Here is a 19,364-nt window from a genome sequence, read left to right as displayed (position 1 = left end):
GCATCAAGGATCTACAACCTATCCTGAAGGACGATCCATCACTCTCACAGATATTGGGTGACAGGCCAGTCCTTGCCTACAGACAGCCTCCAAACCTGAAGCAAATACTTACCAGTAACCACATAGCAAAAACACTAACCCAGGAACCTATCCTTGCAACAAAGCCCATTGCCAACTCTGTCCACATATCTATTCAAGGGATACCATCATAGGACCTAATCACATCAGCCACCCTATCAGAGGCATGTTTACCTGCACATCTACCAATGTGATATATGCCATCATGTGCCAGCAATGCCCCTCTGCCATGTACATTGGCCAAACCAGACCAGGGCATCCCAGAGGATTCAGGGGGCCTGGGGTCTTTGGTGGCAGGTCCTGCTTCAGCAGTAATTCAGCAGCGGAGGTTCCTTCCGCCCTGGGGCAGAAGAACCCCCTGCTGCTGAAGACCCGGAGCAGAAGAAGCTCCAGGGGCTCGGGCCCCCTGGAAGTTTTCCAGGGCCCCTGGAGCAGGTGAAGGACTCTGCTCCAGGGGCCCCAAAAAACTCTCGTGAGGGCCCCTGTGGGGTCCGGGGCCTGGGGCAAATTGCTCCGTTTGCCCCCCCCCCCGGGCAGGCCTGAAGCGGACAGTCTCAATGTAAAAGAATAAATGGACACAAATCAGATGTCAAGAATTATAACATTCAAAAACCAGTTGGAGAACACTTCAGTCTCCCTGGTCACTCGATTACAGGCCTAAAAGTCGCAATATTACAACAAAAAAACTTCAAAACCAGACTCCAACGAGAGACTGCTGAATTGTAATTAATTTGCAAAATGGACACCATTAAATTAGGCTTGAATAAAGACTGGGAGTGGATGGGTCATTAACAAAGTAAAACTATTTCCCCATGTTTATTCCTCCCCCCACACACACACACACAGTTCCTCACACCTTCTTGTCAACTGATGGAAATGGGCCATTTTGATTACCACTACAAAAAGTTTTTTTTTTCTCTCCTGCTGGTAATAGCTTACCTTAACTGATCACTCTGGTTATAGTGTGTATGGAAACACCCATTTTTTCATGTTCTCTGTGTACATATATGTAAGCAGAGTCAGGATGAGCTCTACCCTGACATCTGGTGGTGAATTATGGCGAGTGTGGAAAAGAACTTAGGAGACTGATCTTGTTTGCATAGGCACACCCACTCTGCCTAGTATGAGCCCACGGCAGCTCGAAGTGGTCACTTTGACAGCTGTGCAATCCCCAATTTATCGGTTATTGGGGTAGGAGGAATAAAGTGTTGTTACCCTGATTATGTGAATGAAGGACTATGAGACTGTTTTATGACAGAGGGTCTCACCATCAACTGAGTAGCACTTGCTAGACAAGGAACATGGGTTCCAAAACCCAGTAAATTGAGAGAGATTGGTGATAGGTGTGTATGTGTGGTGGGATGGGCCCCTTTGGAGGGTCTGGCATACTAATTGCACCTCCTTCTTCCTCTCCACTATTGAATAGTAGAGATAATTTTGATTCTATTAAGAGTCTAGCTGGGGACTGCTGAGCTGAATTCATGTTGGGCCAATGGTGCACCAGCACTGGGGCTCCCTTACTACAAGCAGAAATCACTAAGAGCTGAAACCACTAGAAGAGCTAAAACTAGTGAGCTGAGATCACTGGGTGCTGTGTTAACTAGTGTGGGAGCCTCAAGATATATTGCTAAGTGGCTGGCGCAGTAGAGTGGAGCTGAGCAGTTTGCGGGGCAGCTGGTGGAGCGGAGCAGCTTGTGAGATGGTTGGAGCAGCCCACAGAACAGCGAGTGGAACAGAGAGGAGCAGTTTGCAGGGACGGCTCGAGGAGCGGAGCAGCTGGTGGAGCAGAGCCGTTCGTGGTGAAGGCTGCAGCAGCACTTCCACAGAGAGGCAGGGCAGTCAGCCTCAGCCCGCATAAGGTGCCCCTTAACACCCTGTGTGCCCCCTCCCAATTCCACCCAGGCTGGGTGGGTAAAACTCTGATGAACTTTTGAACTCTGGAGTGGCACTGACCAGGGACAGAGACTTTTGGGTGATTTGGACTTAAGACCCTGAGGGGAAAAAGACACTGCCAAACTTGTCTTTTGTTCATGGTTTGTGTTATGAATCCTGTTTGTGGTGTTTCCCCAACGTAATGCCACATTGTTACCCTCCTTTATTAAAAGGATTTTGCTACACTCGGACTCCGTGCTTGTGAGAGGGGAAGTATTGCCTCCTAGAGGCGCCCGGGGGGTGGTATATAGTTGTCCCAGAGTGGAGCTGAGCAGTTTGCGGGGCAGCTGGTGGAGCGGAGCAGCTTGTGAGATGGTTGGAGCAGCCCACAGAACAGCGAGTGGAACAGAGAGGAGCAGTTTGCAGGGACGGCTCAAGGAGCGGAGCAGCTGGTGGAGCAGAGCCGTTCGTGGTGAAGGCTGCAGCAGACCTCCACAGAGAGGCAGGGCAGTCAGCCTCAGCCCGCATAAGGTGCCCCTTAACACCCTGTGTGCCCCCTCCCAATTCCACCCAGGCTGGGTGGGTAAAACTCTGATGAACTTTTGAACTCTGGAGTGGCACTGACCAGGGACAGAGACTTTTGGGTGATTTGGACTTAAGACCCTGAGGGGAAAAAGACACTGCCAAACTTGTCTTTTGTTCATGGTTTGTGTTATGAATCCTGTTTGTGGTGTTTCCCCAACGTAATGCCACATTGTTACCCTCCTTTATTAAAAGGATTTTGCTACACTCGGACTCCGTGCTTGTGAGAGGGGAAGTATTGCCTCCTAGAGGCGCCCGGGGGGTGGTATATAGTTGTCCCAGGTCACTGGGTGGGGGCTCGAGCCGGTTTTGCATTGCGTTATTTAAACTGAACCCTGCCCTTGTTGCTGCCAACTCAGAGGGGCAGAAGGGTTACATATATATCTTCCTGCTATATTTTCCACTGCATGCATCCAATGAAGTGGGTTTTAGCCCACAAAAGCTTATGCTTAAATAAATTTGTTAGTTTCTAAGTTGCCACAAGTATTCCTGTTCTTTTTGCGGATACAGACTAACATAGCTGCTACTCTGAATCCTATAGTTAAGGTTACCTGACATATTCCATTATAAGAGCAGTTTTCATCTGCTTATGACTTTGGCCAAACTGTAAGTGTCTGGACTGAAATTTCCCATGCTGGGATCCTGCCTTAGGCTGCTTTTTGTTTTTTGACTGTCAGCAGAACTGTTCAGGCATTTCTGAGAATGAAATTAGGGGAAAGTACCTTGTTTTGCCCATGTTATAAAATTCTTACAGTGATTTATGGTGAAAAGCTCCTGAAAATCTCTTGTGTTCAGAGAAGAGAGCCTTTTTAGCCACCAACAAACTTCTACTGAAGAGTCCATCTGCACTGAGTGTGCTCCATCCCCTCACAGCTCCTACATGCTAACTGGAGTGGACATGCACCATCCCCACGGTGTGGTTGAACATGGGGGTGGGGCTGAGCAGGACTTTCCCTGCAATTGCACCTCTCAGCTCCCAGGGGCCACTTTGGTGTCAGATTCCAGACCTGAGAGGATGGAGAATGTCTCTCATGTGCTGTCAATGGCTCATGCTGGCACCCAGGCAACGTGGAGAAGAGGAAGCAGCCAGATTGGAAAGTAGAGAGGTGAGGAGTGAGGGGGAGACAGGAACAGGAGCTGAGGGACAAGGTAGGAGAATCTGTGAAGGAGGAAGACTGGGATTGGGACTAGGGCTGGCTGGAGGGGACAAGAACAGAAGGGGTCAGGCTTGCAGGATGGATAATATACAGGGGTGGAAGGGTCTTTGCCCACTAGATCACAGTCTCCTCCACAAACTGGAATTGAACCCAGGATTCCTGAGTCTCACCATTCCTCTGTTATCTAACTATGTAACATGTCTCTCTTATCCCTATCTAGTGGCTAGTCCATACAGGGAGTGCAGGGTGACCAGACAACAAATGTGAAAAATTGAGACAGGGGTCAAGGGTAATAGGAGCCTATATGAGAAAAAGATCCGAAAATCGGGACTGTCCCTAAAAAATCGGGACATCTGGTCACTCTAAGGGAATGACAATCTACTACTGCTATCAGTTACTCCTTAGCTGAGAGGGTAGAGGTCTGCACTATGGATCTAAAGGTTCCAACCCTGCTGAAGACCATGGGTAGGTGAACTGGGTTCCAAAGAATGGAATTTCTGTTTTTCAATTTGCTTTTTAAAATATTTAGGAAATTACATGTAAAAACTTACATTAAAGAACATTGATGGTGCAAAGTGAAGCCACCAAAAGTTAGGAAATGCCAGTAATAGGGCTCTGTGTGCAACCCTGTGTATGATAGCACCGTAGTGATATGGTCACATAATATTTGCAACTTTAACATGCTTTTTATGTAGTTTTTCTGTGTGTAATTAACTGCATAAGCACAGTCTTGCACTGGCAATGGGGCTAACTTTTCAGAGCAGCATCTTAGAATTTGCAGCAACAAACAGAACAGACACCGTTCTCCCTCTAAGGGCAAGCTGCAGCTCTGCCCACTCTAGGACCTTTCTGCATATTTAGACCCCTCTGTGGGTGTGGGGAACACCCCGCCCCATTGTTTTTTTGTTTTTTTTCCCATCCCTCCATCTCCTGTGAAAGGGCAAACAATCAGAGCTCCTGGACATCCTGAGTTTCCTGTTTCTTCAGCAAATGGAGTAGCTAGTGCTCCGCTGGCACTACAGGGCTGGGAATGCTTCTGTGTGCTGCCAGTCCCAGGGCCATGGGTATTCTTGCCATCTCTGCCCCTCTGGCCAACACTTGTGACTATTTTGATGGGGACAGGGGAGCTAGATGCCTGTGGAGGAAGGAACTCTCCAGGAACCCCACCCCCTACATTGCAGGATGGAGAAGGAGGGGGCAACTTCTAAAGCAGGGGCTAACTACTAAATGCTGGTCTGTGGGGGTGAATGAGAATGAAGTGCTGGGGCAGGATATGAAATGGTAGTGTGGCGAAGCTGAAGGGAAGGGACTGGGTGGAATGGCACAGGCCAACAGTGATGATGTATGACTGCACACCCAGACTGGCTGCACACCCCTGCCAGGAACTGGGCTGAGGTGGGGTTTGTTTGTTATACCGCTGCTTGTAGCTATGCACATTGCAGGGCCCCACCCATCCTTCCCCTGAGATCACTGCTGTAGATGGCTCATTCATGACACAGACGCTACCGCCCTCTCCCTGGCTGAACTCATGGCTCACCTACATTTGTAACAGGCCTTGCTGCAGGTTCCTTGGCTGCGATAGTCTGAATTAGGCCATGTCTACATCTAAAATTTTGCAGCGCTGGTTGTTACAGCTGTATTAGTACAGCTGTATAGGGCCAGCGCTGCAGAGTGGCCACACTTACAGCAACCAGCGCTGCAAGTGGTGTTAGATGTGGCCACACTGCAGCGCTGTTGGGCGGCTTCAAGGGGGGTTCGGGGAACGCGAGAGCAAACCGGGAAAGGAGACCAGCTTCGCCGTGGTTTGCTCTCGCGTTCCCCGAACCCCCCTGCAAACCGCAGGGAAGGAGACCTGCTTGCTCGGGGGTTCGGGGAACGAGAGAGCAAACCGGGAAAGGAGACCAGCTTCGCCGCGGTTTGCTCTCGCGTTCCCCGAACCACCCTGCAAACCGCAGGGAAGGAGACCTGCTTGCTCGGGGAACGCGAGAGCAAACCGCGGCGAAGCTGGTCTCCTTTCCCGGTTTGCTCTCGCGTTCCCCGAACCACCCTGCAAACCGCAGGGAAGGAGACCTGCTTGCTCGGGGGTTTGGGGAACGAGAGAGCAAACCGGGAAAGGAGACCAGCTTCGCCGCGGTTTGCTCTCGCGTTCCCCGAACCACCCTGCAAACCGCAGGGAAGGAGACCTGCTTGCTCGGGGAACGCGAGAGCAAACCGCGGAGAAGCTGGTCTCCTTTCCCGGTTTGCTCTCGCGTTCCCCGAACCACCCTGCAAACCGCAGGGAAGGAGACCTGCTTGCTCGGGGGTTCGGGGAACGAGAGAGCAAACAGGGAAAGGAGACCAGCTTCGCCGCGGTTTGCTCTCGCGTTCCCCGAACCACCCTGCAAACCGCAGGGAAGGAGACCTGCTTGCTCGGGGAACGCGAGAGCAAACCGCGGCGAAGCTGGTCTCCTTTCCTGGTTTGCTCTCGCGTTCCCCGAACCACCCTGCAAACCGCAGGGAACGAGACCTGCTTGCTCGGGGGTTCGGGGAACGAGAGAGCAAACCGGGAAAGGAGACCAGCTTCGCGGCGGTTTGCTCTCGCGTTCCCCGAACCACCCTGCAAACCGCAGGGAAGGAGACCTGCTTGCTCGGGGAACGCGAGAGCAAACCGCGGCGAAGCTGGTCTCCTTTCCTGGTTTGCTCTCGCGTTCCCCGAACCACCCTGCAAACCGCAGGGAACGAGACCTGCTTGCTCGGGGGTTCGGGGAACGAGAGAGCAAACCGGGAAAGGAGACCAGCTTCGCCGCGGTTTGCTCTCGCGTTCCCCGAACCACCCTGCAAACCGCAGGGAAGGAGACCTGCTTGCTCGGGGTTCCGGGAACGCGAGAGCAAGCCGGGGAAGGAGACCAGCTTGATTACCAGAGGCTTCCTCCTTCCACGGAGGTCAAGAAAAGCGCTGGTAAGTGTCTACATTGGATTACCAGCGCTGGATCACCAGCGCTGGATCCTCTACACCCGAGACAAAACGGGAGTATGGCCAGCGCTGCAAACAGGGAGTTGCAGCGCTGGTGATGCCCTGCAGATGTGTACACCTTCAAAGTTGCAGCGCTGTAACTCCCTCACCAGCGCTGCAACTTTCTGATGTAGACAAGCCCTTAGAGTTGGACCAGAATGAAAAGCCCAGGTCCAAACTCTGTAGCCTGGTGGCTGGATTAAATGTAAACCTATAGCATGGCAAGGAGGCTGTTTGACAAGAACCTTTGGCTGTGCACTCTGCCTCAGAAATGCTGAATTTATAGTGGGTGGTGAGTTCTGTCTGAATGCTCAAAGTGTGCCAGGTGCTGTCCACATAAAGAATTGGTCCACTTCCCAAAGACTCGCAGTGTAAGGTCAAACATGCCATAAGCAGACCAAGTGGGAGACATGGAAGGGCGGGGGAGAATGAAGCAGAACAAGAGTTACAGTAAATAGAGTAATACTTCTGCATTTACTTTCTCCACACCACTCATGATTTTATAGACCTCTATCATATCCTCCCTTAGTCATCTATTTTCTAAGCTGAAAAGCCGCAGTCTTATTAATCTCTCCTTAGAGGTATGGAAGCCGTTCCATACCTCTAATAAATTTTGTTGCCCTTTTCTGAACCTTTTCCAATTAAAAAAAAATTTTTTTGAGGGGTGTGTGTGTGGGCACATCTGCAGTATGTATCTATCCCTTTCTTAATGATTCCCAACATTCTGCATGCTTTTTTTACTGCCGCTGCACATTGAGTGGATGTTTTCAGAGAACTACCCACAATGACTCCAAGATCTCTTTCTTGAGTGGTAACAGCTAATTTAGACCCCATCATTTTATACGTATAGTTGGGATTATGTTTTCCAGTGTGCATTACTTTGCATTTATCGACATTGGATTTCATCTACCATTTTGTTGCCTAGTCACCCAGTTTGTAGAGATCCTTTTGTAGCTCTTCGCAGTCTGCTTTGGACTTAACTATCTTGAGTAGTTTTGTATCATCTGCAAATTTTACCACCTCACTGTTTACCCCTTTTTCCAGATTATTTATGAATATGTTGAATAGGACTGGTCCCAGTACAGACCCCATCTTCATTCTGAAAACTGACAATTTATTCCTACCCTTTGTTTCCTATCTTTTAACCAGTTACCAGTCCATGAGAGGACCTTTCCTCTTATCCCATGACAGTTTACTTTGCTTAAGAGCCTTTGATGAGGGAACCTTGTCAAAGGCTTTCTGAAAATCTAAGTACACTATGTCCACTGGATCCCCTAGGCCACGTGCTTGCTGATCCCCTCAAAGGGTTCTTGTAGAGTGGTGAGGCATGATTTCCCTTTACAATAACCATGTTGACTCATCCCCAACAAATTATGTTAATCTATGAGCCATTTTTAAAAATTGGCATCACATTAGCTATCCTCCAGTCATTTGGAACAGAAGTTGATTTAAATGATAGGTTACAGAGTACAGTTAGTTCTGCAGTTTCACATTTGACTTCCTTCAGAACTCTTGGGTGAATACCATCTGGTCCTGGTGACTTATTACTCTTTAGTTTATCAGTTTGTTCCAAACCTCCTCTAATGGCCTCAATCTAGGCCAGTTCCTCAGATTTGTCACCTAAAGAGAATAGCTCAGGTCTGGGAATTTCCCTCACATCCTCAGCTGTGAAGACCTATGCAAAGAACGCATTTAGTTTCTCCACAATGGCCTTATTGTCCTTGAGTGATGCTTTAGGGGTGCGGTGGGGGCAGGGAGCAGTGCTATGGAGGGGGGAAGGTTTGGGTGGGAGCAGGGAGCAATGCAGTGGGGGGAGGGGAAGGGTTCGGTGGGAGCAGGGAATGGTGTTCTGGGGGACGGGGAGTGAAGGACGGGTTGGGTGGGGGCAGAGAGCAGTGCTAAGGCGGGAGTGGAGTGGAGTGGAGGGGGAGGGGTTGGGTGGGGCAGGGAATGGTGCTGTAGGGGAGGCAGGAAGGGTTGGGTGGGAGCAGGGAGCCGTGCTGTGGGGGAGGGGAGTGGAGGGGAAGGGGTCAGGTGGGAGCAGGAAGTGATGAAGTGGGGAAGGGTGGGAGCAGGGAGTGGTGCTGTGTGGAAGGGGAGAGTAGGGTTGGGTGAGAGCAGGGCTTTGGGGAAGGGGAGTGGAGGGTGAGGGGTTGCGTGGGGCAGGGAGTGGTGCTGTGTAGAAGCCAGGGGAGGGTAAAGGAGGGGGTTTGGGTGGGAGCAGGGAGTGGGGCTTTGGGGAAGGGGAGTGGAGGGTGAGGGGTTGCGTGGGGCAGGGAGTGGTGCTGTGCAGAAGCCAGGGGAGGGTAAAGGAGGGGGTTTGGGTGGGAGCAGGGAGTGGGGCTTTGGGGAAGGGGAATGGAGGGGGAAGGGTTGGGTGGGGCAGGGAATGGTGCTGTAGGGGAGGCAGGAAGGGTTGGATGGGAGCAGGGAGCCGTGCTGTGGGGGAGGGGAGTGGAGGGGAAGGGGTTGGGTGGGAGCAGGAAGCGATGAAGTGGGGAGGGGTGGGGAAGGGTGGGAGCAGGGAGTGGTGCTGTGCGGAAGGGGAGAGTAGGGTTGGGTGGGAGCAGGGCTTTGGGGAAGGGGAGTGGAGGGTGAGGGGTTGCGTGGGGCAGGGAGTGGTGCTGTGTAGAAGCCAGGGGAGGGTAAAGGAGGGGGTTTGGGTGGGAGCAGGGAGTGGGGCTTTGGGGAAGGGGAGTGGAGGGGGAGGGGTTGGGTGGGGCAGGGAATGGTGCTGTAAGGGAGGCAGGAAGGGTTGGGTGGGAGCAGGGAGCAGTGCTGTGGGGGAGGGGAGTGGAGGGGGAAGGGGTGGGAGCAGGGAGTGGTGCTGTGCGGAAGGGGAGAGTAGGGTTGAGTGGGAGCAAGACTTTGGGGGAAGAGAGTGGAGGGTGAGGGGTTGGGTGGGGCAGGGAGCGATGCAGTGGGGGAGGGGAGTGGTGGGGGGATTGGGTGGCAGTAAGGAGCAGTGGGGGGAAGGGCTAGAGGGGGGAGGGGTTGGGTGGTAGCAGGGAGAGACGCTATGCGGGAGGGGAGTGGAGGCGGCGTTGAGGGAAAGCCTTTGTTTGCCTCGCGAGTCGGCTACATTAAGTGTACGTGACATCACAAACATCACCATGGCAAACAGCTGCAGAGTTGGCAGAGGGCAGCGACTCCCTTTCGCATACGCTAGGACCTGCCACGTGCCCCAGGAAGCGATTGGACGGAGGAGGTTGTGGCCCCGCCCCTCCTGGGCTCTCAGCCATTAGGGCGCGTCCCCGCCGCCTAACGTGTTGTCAGGGCCAGTGGGCGCGAGGAGGCAGCCCGCCCTTGAGCGCAGCGATTGGTGGCCGTGAGCGGGGCCGAGCGTAGCCGCCTATATGTGGGCGGTAGCGGGGAGGGGGCCGGGAGGCAGCAGGGCGCGTGGGGTGGGTGCATGCGGCTTGGGAGCCGTGAGCGAGGCCCTGGGTTCGCGGGCTGGGGCAGCCCGTGCGGCGGAGCCCGAGGCCGGCCGGGGCTGGGCGCCGTTCACTGCCCATGGAGCCCGAGGCGCTGCGCCGCCGGCTGGCCGCGGCCGGGCAGGGCCACCTGTTGCGCTTCTGGGCCGAATTGGACGACGCGGGGCAGCGGGCGCTGTGCGAGGAGCTGCAGAGCCTGGACTGCGAGGCGCTGGGCGCCTGCTTCCGCCGGGCCATGGAGGGCGCGGGCGCGGCCGACAGCGACAAGGTGGACGGGCGGATGGAGGCGCTGCCGCGGGCCGTGCTGGGCAGCGCCCTCCGAGACGCGGGCCGGCTCCCCGAGTGGGAGCGCGAAGGTACTGGGTGGGGGGGTTCCTGCCCGGTACCTGCGATGGGTGCTCCTGGCCCCGGGGCAACGCGGGGCGCTTCCTCCCCCCGGCGGGCCGGGCTGGCTCCTGGCCTTTGGGCGCCGCTTAACGTCTGGCAGGAGGGAGCCGCTTGGGGTGGCGGTGGATTCTGCTGTCGCTGCTGTGCTGCTGCCGGACCATACACTAGCGGGCCTCCCCCGTTAGCCTCCGGCCGAGCCCGCAGACTCCTCTGAGTTCCAGCAGGCCCTGGAGCCTGAGCTAGGGTGACAAAATGTCCCGATTTTATAGGGACAGTCCTAATTTTTGGGGTTTTTCTTACATAGGTTCCTATTCTCTCTCTCTCTCTTCTCTTTCTCACCCCCCCCCCCCCCAATCTCCTGATATTTCACATTTGCCCTCTGGTCGCCCTAGTCTGTGCAGTGCAGAGGGCAGCTGATCCAGGTGGCTGGTGGTGTAATATCTTAGCCACGACAGAATCCTCCAGAAGTGGTGTGTGAAAACTGAGAGCGTGTTATAATGGAAGCAGAGTTGTAGTGTTACCTTAGGGCATGGCTACACTTGCAGATGTAGAGTGCTTTGAGTTAAACCTGCCTTTGTTGAACACGGTAGGGAAAGCACTGCAATCTGTCCATACTGACAGCTGCAATTGCACTGGCATGACCAAATTAGCAGCTCTTGCAATGGCTACAGAGAGCAGTGCATTGTGGTAGCTATCCCAGCATGCAAGTGGCTGCGACATGCTTTTCAAAGAAGGGGGGTGGGGTGGAGTGTGACAGGGAATGTGTTGTGTGTATGTGGGGAGAGTGGGTTTTTGCGGGGCTGAGAGCATGTCAGCATGCTCTCTTGTAAGTTCAGACCACAACAGACCCCCCTACCACACACACACAGCATTCCACAGTAATGGTTGCTTTGTCTTGGAGCAGATAAGCATGCCAGCTGTCAGAAACAGAGCTTTCGAAGGGCATATTGGCATGCCTACAGTGAGTTGAAAACAATGACAAGTGGCCACTTGACTTAAGGGGATTATGGGGTGTTTCCAGAGGCTGATCAGAGCGTAGTAATGCAACACACTGACGCCTGGGCATTTCAGCCAGTGTGCACCAAGTGTTAATCTTCTCACCAAGGTGGAATGCTAGCAGCACTCTAGCCCTGGAGTCAGAGTGCTCTATGTGCCTTGCCAGTGTGGATGGGAATTGAGGTAGGGTGCCCGGGGCTGCTTTAATGCATGCTAACTGGCAAGTGTAGCCAAGCCCTAAGATCTGCTGCCTTCAAATACCACACTTCTGTGTGAAAAGGCAGCATTAATGCTGCATATCTGAGACCGTAGACATCCCTAGTAAGGTTGGGAGTGGAATGATATCTTAGGATACGTCTTCACTACCCGCCGTATCAGCGGGTAGCAATCAATTGCTCGGGGATCGATAGATCGCATCTAGATGAGATGCGATATCGATCCCCGAATGCGCTTATGTTGATTCCGTAACTCCACCAACCTGAACAGAGTTGCGGAATCGACAGGGGGAGCCGCGGACATCGATCCCATGCTGTGAGGATGGTGAGTAATTGGATCTTAGATTCTTTGACTTCAGCTATGTTATTCACATAGCTGAAGTTGTGTATCTAAGATCGATTTTCCCCCGTAGTGTAGACCAGCCCTTAGATAAAGAGACAGCAAGAGTGATTGTGAAATGAGTCTTGTAGCTGCTATGTAACCTTAATAGAATGATAAAACTTACACTTAAATGTAGTGAGTAGAGTACTTCACTGAGACTTGAGGGAGCTGAGTTTTGGTCCCAGCTCTGCTTTTGGGTGACTTGGTGAGTTGATTTTCCCTCTCTGTGCCTCCATATCCCCATCTGTAACAGGAGAACTGTGGTACTGAGCACCTTTGCAACACGTTTCCAGACTGACGGATGGAATGTGCTATAAAAGAGTTGGCACTGATGTATCAAAACACAACTGATGTCTATAGCATATGGGGGACACTTTGGCCCTGCTTGTTTTATTTGCTCTCTTGATATGACACTATGGTGTGGCCTGGGTAAAGTGGGGAGAGCATAACTGAACAGACTATTAAGCTTTGCACTGATGTCCTAGTTACTATGCATATGTTGTCCTGCTGGTATGCCTCAATATGTGTGGCACCCTTTTCTTAAACAGATGTTTGAGGCATGAGTCCAAGCAGGAAGTTATCCAGGAAGCATTTAACCTTTGGAGGTTCATTGTGAACTCTCAGCTGTTTGCTATCAGGAAAAACAGCCATACCACATAGTTTTTGCTGGTGGAGAAAGCTCTAATGTTGCAAATGGCTTTTCATTATAAATGCCTGTCTGCAGAAACTAGCAACTTTCTAAAATCTTCTGGGCCAAAGTGGAGTTGGGGGTAGATGTATCAAGAGGGTGACATACTTTTCCATCAGGAGGATGGGAGCATCTGGACACTAATTACATGCAAAAAACTTCACATGCCACTCAAACTTAAGTAGACATTCCTCAGTGAGGGCTACTGATCTGGAAATGGCATTTTCAAGCAATTTCCAACTATTGTGGATTCTTGTGCACTATTCTAGGTAGCTGTCCTGTAAATATAGGCACAGTTTGGAAAGAGCGTAATTTAGCTGCATAAAATTGACTGGTTCAGCTTTGTCTTATCTGAATGCTTTTACTCTTGCAAAAAGTTTTCCTTTTTGCTGAAATTTGACTGAAACCAAAGCTTTCTTGGAAAATGAACTTCTGTGAATTAGTCCAACCACTTTGTGAAGAGGGAACAAACATTTTTGCAGATAAAAAAACAGGTGCAGACATCACAATATGCTTAGCCAATGACTGGACTACATGAAGAACCGTCACTGTTGGGCTGAAAAATGATTGCATAGCTTTCTAAATTGAAATGTATTTGAATTTACCTTTTACCATTGTTTGGAGTCTTGTGGCAGTAGGTGAAACCCAAACTCTTCAATTACATTGTGGCACAGCTAAAGAGTGTTTTCATGTGTGGGATGGGCACCTAATTAGTTGGTTACATGTTGTGAAATGCTGAAGATTGACACTCCTACTGAAGTTTGAACCCTTCACCACAAATCCCATTGATAACTAGAGTGCTGTAAGCACATATTTAGGCTCCTATTGTCAAAATTTAGACCTATAGACTATTCATAACAGTGCTATATAAAGCCCTAGATTTCTAGTTATTAACTTTTGGTCTGTCACATCACCTGCTTGGACATTGCTTGAAGATGTGCACTTCTGTGCACAAGTTCAGAACTGCCTTGAATTCTCACTCTTGGGAGTAGAGCCACCCACTTATGCTGCACAACTGAGCACATTCTGTTGCTGAAGCTATTGTGATAGAAATGCTCAGCTGTGTAACATCTAGCACCGGGGTCTCAAACTCAAATGACCATGAGGGCTAGTTCATTGGCCTGAGGGCCGCATCACTGACACAATACCCCCTCGCTGCCCCTGGCCCTGCCCCCATTCCAACCCTTTCCTGAAGTGCCCACCCCAACTGCCCCCTCTCTGGCCCCAGAGTGTGCATGAGGGATGTAGCAGGGGCTCCGGCGGGGGGGGGGGTTCAGGCAAGGGCTCAGGGCAAGGGGGTTGGAATGCAGAAGGGATGTGGGATGCAGCAGAGGGCTCAGGGAATGGAGTTGGGGTTTGAGGTGCAGAAACGGGCTTGGCAGGGGCTGGGGTGCAGGAGGGCTTTAGGCTCTGGGGTGGCAGCGGCACACACTGGGGCCAGGGCAGGCTGCTGGCCCCAGCCCCGCTCTGCTCCAGGAAGTAGCTGGAACCCTGCAGCCCCTGGTGGAGGGGGATGCAGGGCTCTGCATGCTGCTTGCTGCAACTCCAGGTACCTCCCCCAAAGCTCCCCGTTCCTAGCCAATGGGAGCGGGGGGGAGGGGAAGTGCCGAGAAGCCAGGGCAACACACAAAGGGAGCCCTCTGCTTCTCCCCTCCCTCCCTCCCTCCCCCACAGCCACAGGGACATGATACCAGCCACTTCAGGGAGTGGTGTGAGGCTTGAGGGCAATCCTGTGGATGTAGTTTGCCCACCTCTGGCCTGGAGATAGGCCCAGGGGGATGGATGCAGGCTGCAGGAAATAGCGGCCCGCGGGCTGCGTGTTTGAGATCCCTGATCTAGCATATACAAACCCTCTGTGAATAACTGCTTCATGTCTTGGCCCCACATACAACCTAGCACTCCTAGTGCTTGACATGCTTCTAATACTTTAAATGCTGAGTATCTTTTGCTATGCACCTACAGAACAGCACTTATACCAACTCTTCTGAGATGAGAGCATGTGTACTGGGATATGGGAATGGAGGGGGGAAGAAATGAGATACAGATTTACCCGAGCTGCTGGCAGAACTGGGATTAGAACTCCAGCATTTGTGGCTTCCATTCATTCCTATGTCTAGGCCATGCTTCTCTCTAATGCAACACCTAGGTACTCTCCCTTCTTTCTGTCTTCCTTTTGTTTGTTGAATTCTTTTCTAAACTTTCAAATAAGAAAATTCCATGTTAGCTGTGCAACCTTGATTATTTTTTTAAACATACATACTAAATTCTGTAAGTAATATAGTATTGGGGGTGGGTGGGTTACTAAATACAAAAATCTGCAGTGGTGCAACAAGAAGGGTGCATAACTGAAATGCCAGTTGGGCAATAGGAATGCACAGGTTCCTTATCTGTGTTAATTCCCTAGACAATGCTGCCTGATCTAAGATAAATTCTGTCTGGCAAGTTAAGTTCTGGGCTAGAAACCGGAGTCTGGGAATTCTGATCTTGACTCTACTTCCCTCCCATCTTTCCTGCTTTCTGCCCTTGGGCAAATCCCAAATGAAGATAAAACCATGTACCTCACCAGGGTTTTGAGTGTGTTAATGTTTGTATAGTACTTTGAACACATGCTGGGTTGGCCACCTTTTACCACTCCTTATGATGTGGTTAGTCTCGGCTAGCGATACTCTGACATCAGTGGTTCAGGAGCTAAATTAGGGCTTGGCTACACTGGAGAGTTACCGCGCTGTAACTTACTCCCCGTCCACACTGGCAAGGCACATACAGCACTAGCTGTACTCCACGGCCTGGGGAATCAGGACTATAGCACTGCTCTTGCAGCGCTGGGGTGCCGGTGTAAACAGTGATTAATCTTACTACGCTGTAACTGACCTCTGGAACATTCCCATAATGCTTTTTAAGTAAAGATAACACTTTGTTTTGTTATGATGCATCTTTGTTTTGTTGTTAACTCAGGGCTCCCGGAGCTGCTTATCTAAAAAGCAAACACAGCTACTGTTTGCTCCGGAGCAGAGGCAGGCAGGGGGATTCCTTTGGAATGTCCGTAGCTAGTGTTTGCTTGAGAGCCCGGAGTGGGGACGTGGGGTCCAGTTTTGGAGCAGCTGCTTATCTGGTCTGAAGGCTATTTGCATTTAGTGAATGAGAGAGGGGTGGGGGAAGTGGTCAAAACTTTTTAGATGATTGAAGGTTAGTGCTGTGTATCTTCAAGTCTTAGAACTTGCAAGGCAGGGAGCTGACAGTGTCAGCTCCAAAAATCCACTCTGTCTCCCCCACGCTGTCTGTCACACTCCACCCCATCCCCCTCTTTTGAAAAGCACATTGCAACCACTTGAAGGCTGGGATAGCTGCCCGTAATGCACCACACCCAATACTGCTGCAAATGTGGCCACACTGCAGCGCTTTCCCTACACAGCTGTAGGAAGACAGCTTTAACTCCCAGCGCTGTACTGCTGCAAGTGTAGCCAAACCTTTAGTGATCAGCATTACTCAAAAGAGCAGCACATGGCAGGGTAGGGAGGGACAGCTGCAATTGCTAGCCTGCTGGGCTGTTGCTACACAGGGAACTTAAGGGAGCTGATTGATAGGGGAGCTACCGATCCACTCTGGTTCCAAGCCCCCACCAGCTAACTGCAATATGCAAGCAGTGGACAAAGGAGGCAGCTGCCAAATGATGTTAGAAGGGAGCATTGCACAACTCTAAAAGAGCATGTTCTCTAATTGATCAGCAATGAAACATTAACCAGGAGGACTTTAAATGAGGAGCTACAGTGTGTATGGTCTCTCAGCAAAATGACTGACCAAGTATTTTAACACAATTGGTTAATGAAATCTGCAGCACATGTTAAAACACTGAGAGCTGCAGGAGACAGACTGAGGCTAGTAAGCAACCTGTGTCACTGGTCTAGGCTGTCCTTGTGAGGACAACTGTCTTCCTGGTTCTGTGAAGCCCAGCGCTGAGTCCCAATGATTTGGGGGTAAATAGAAATCTAAAGAGACATGGCTGAGCCTGGATTACACTCCTGCAACAGGATGATTTGAAGATCCTTTCTGCACACTTATTACTGAAACTGCCTGCTGAGCTTCTGTACCCCAAAGGATAATCTCTCCGCAAGGCCACTCCTGGGTGGAGTGGTGTGATCCTGGTGGACAGGAGCTGGCTGTTTTCAAGAAGGCTGAGGGGTAAACACCACAAGCATGCCCAGAACTTAGTCTGGTGCTGTTGGGGCTGCTCTGAAGCTCATTCTTGTCTCCTCCAAAGAGAGCTCCTTTGCTGTGACTGAGCCAGTCAACAGAGCAGTACACGTGTTCCCTCAGACAATGCTGCCAATAATTGGAGAGCCTTTGTTTAGCTGGGATTGGCTGTGCTGCCTTCCTCCCTAGAGCCAACCAGCTTAGGTGCTGGAGGATTATGGTTCCAATAATATTGTTCATAAACTGGAAGGCATCACATAGTTCCCCTCTGCAGGGGGAAAGCTTTTTACTCACTTTTTTCTTTCTTTCTTGTTTAGGTCTCCATCAGATTTCTCAGAGCAAAGTAGCTGTCCTCCTCCTAGCTGGTGGACAGGGGACAAGACTGGGTGTTTCTTATCCCAAGGGAATGTATGATGTGGGGTTGCCATCCCACAAAACGCTCTTCCAGATCCAAGCAGAGCGCATCCTGAAACTACAGCAGCTGGCTGAAAAACAGCATGGCACCAAGTGTGTCATTCCATGGTAAGGGGTGTGCATTGTCAGTCCATCCTGATAGTAGTCTGGTTTGTCTGCAGCAGGGGCCTAGGGGAGAGTTCTAGGTTCTGGTCCTGGCTCTATTTCCTTTATGTAAACTTGGGTATGGTAACTAATCTCTGCCTTGGCCTTTCCTACATGAAGGCGCAATTGGCATTCCTATAGAATTATAGAACTGGATGGGACCTCAAGAGGTGATCTAGTCTAGTTCCCTGCACTCGTGGCAGGACTAAGTATTACCTAGACCAGTGGTTACCAACTGGTAGATTTTGATTGACTGATCACAGAGCCTCTGCCAGTCAGCAGCAGTCTCTGGCTGCTAAAAGTCTGGCAGCGCAGCAGGGCTGAGACAGGCTCCCTGCCTACACTGGCCCAGTGTGGGTCCCAGAAGCAGCTGACACATCCCTGCATTGGGTGGGGAGGGGGTGAAGGGAAAGCGATCTCTAGGCACTGCTCCTCCCTGCAGGCACTGCCCCTGCAGCTCCCATTGGCCAGGAATGGGGAACTGTGGCCAATGGGAGCTGCGGTGATGGTGCCTGCAGGGATGGGCAGTGCACAGAGCCACCTTCTCTCCCCTCTAGCTCCTCTTCCGCCGCCCTCCCGCCCCCCACCATTGTTGCTGGGATGTGCTGGCAGTCAGGGTAGTGTGGGACCAGGGCAGGCAGGGAGCCTGCCTTAGCTCCGCTGCCTGAGCTAAACACTGCCCAGTGCAAGCCTGCACCCCAACCCCTGTCCCAGCCCTGAGCCCATTCTCCTGAGCCCCCTCCCACTCTGAATGCTTTGGCCCCAGCCCAGAGCCTGTGGCCCCAGCCTGGTGAAAGTGAGTGCAGGTTGGGGATGGGGGGGTGTCAGGAAGGGGCGAGGTAGATCCTGGGTTGCACTTTAATTCAAAAATTAAAAAGGTGGGCAATGACTAAGCTAGACCATTCCTGACAGATGTTAGTCTGACCTGTGTAACTGCATACACTAGCACAAAGCTCTAATGAAAACATAGGCTGCTCTCTGCATGGGCACACCATGCTGAGGCTGTGCTCTTGGTACATTACCAGTTTAAACTGCACTAGTGTAATGTCTGTTTTAGAGGTTTGTACTGGTGATGTGGCATAGAGGCAGTTATGTCAGTGTGAATTGCCTTAATGTAGCTGTGGCCCAAGTCTGCCCATTTAAGTTGTTCTGCAAGGCATTGGCAACTGAAAGACACTATACCCTGGTAAAGTATTGAGTTATGAGTTGTAATATCATAGCTAAGATTGCAACTAGACTTCCATTAAAGCCTTCTTCTAAGGGTATATCTGTGCTACAGTGACACAGCTGGGGTGCTGCAGATGTTCCACTGTAGTGTAGATACTTTGTCAATTTATTAAATCTGTCTCTGAGAGGCAGTAGCTAGATTGACCTAACCATTGTGCTCAGGGTCAGAAATTGTCATAGCCCTGAGGGGGTAGCTAGATCAATCTAATTTTTGTGTAGACCCAGGCCTCAATCCACTCCCCTCTGGGGGGGGAGGGGAGATGGGTGTCTGCCATTGTTTCTCTTCTTTCTTGGTCTTTAAGCTTGTCCTCCCAATCTTGCTCAAGAAGGATGTGGCCCAGAAAGGTCACAGTCCATCACTCATGGGTGGGGTGATGAGCCGTTTCAAAGAGCTGCTCTCCAAATCATATGTCAGGTGTCTGAGTTCAGGAGGTATTTGAATATGTCAACACTGCAATTAAAAACCTGTGGTTGGTCCATGCCAGCTGGCTCTGGCTGTTGGGCCTGCAAGTTGGGAATGTCCCAGAGCTCAAGCTGCAACCCAAGCCAGAACGTCTACATTGTGTTAAATGATCCCACAACCTGAGTCCCATGAACCTGTGTCA

At 51.4% G+C, this 19,364-nt stretch overlaps 1 protein-coding gene across 2 annotated transcripts in view; it reads left to right on the top strand.

Moving 5' to 3' along the window:
• The first annotated feature begins 10,194 nt into the window (after window positions 1-10,194).
• The window catches only part of UAP1 (UDP-N-acetylglucosamine pyrophosphorylase 1), a 38,381-nt gene continuing 29,211 nt past the window's right edge, over window positions 10,195-19,364 (top strand). For both annotated transcript variants that reach the window (XM_030572692.1, XM_030572691.1), the window contains exons 1-2: window positions 10,195-10,471; window positions 17,292-17,496. In XM_030572692.1, coding sequence (XP_030428552.1) covers window positions 10,195-10,471; window positions 17,292-17,496 — 482 coding nt within the window. The remainder of the gene's footprint in view (window positions 10,472-17,291; window positions 17,497-19,364) is intronic.

This window comes from Gopherus evgoodei, chromosome 8 (assembly GCF_007399415.2).
Source record: "Gopherus evgoodei ecotype Sinaloan lineage chromosome 8, rGopEvg1_v1.p, whole genome shotgun sequence".
Taxonomy (NCBI): Eukaryota; Metazoa; Chordata; order Testudines; family Testudinidae; genus Gopherus; species Gopherus evgoodei.
The sequence above is the reverse complement of the archived record's forward strand: the minus strand, read 5'-3'. Positions and strand labels throughout refer to the sequence as shown.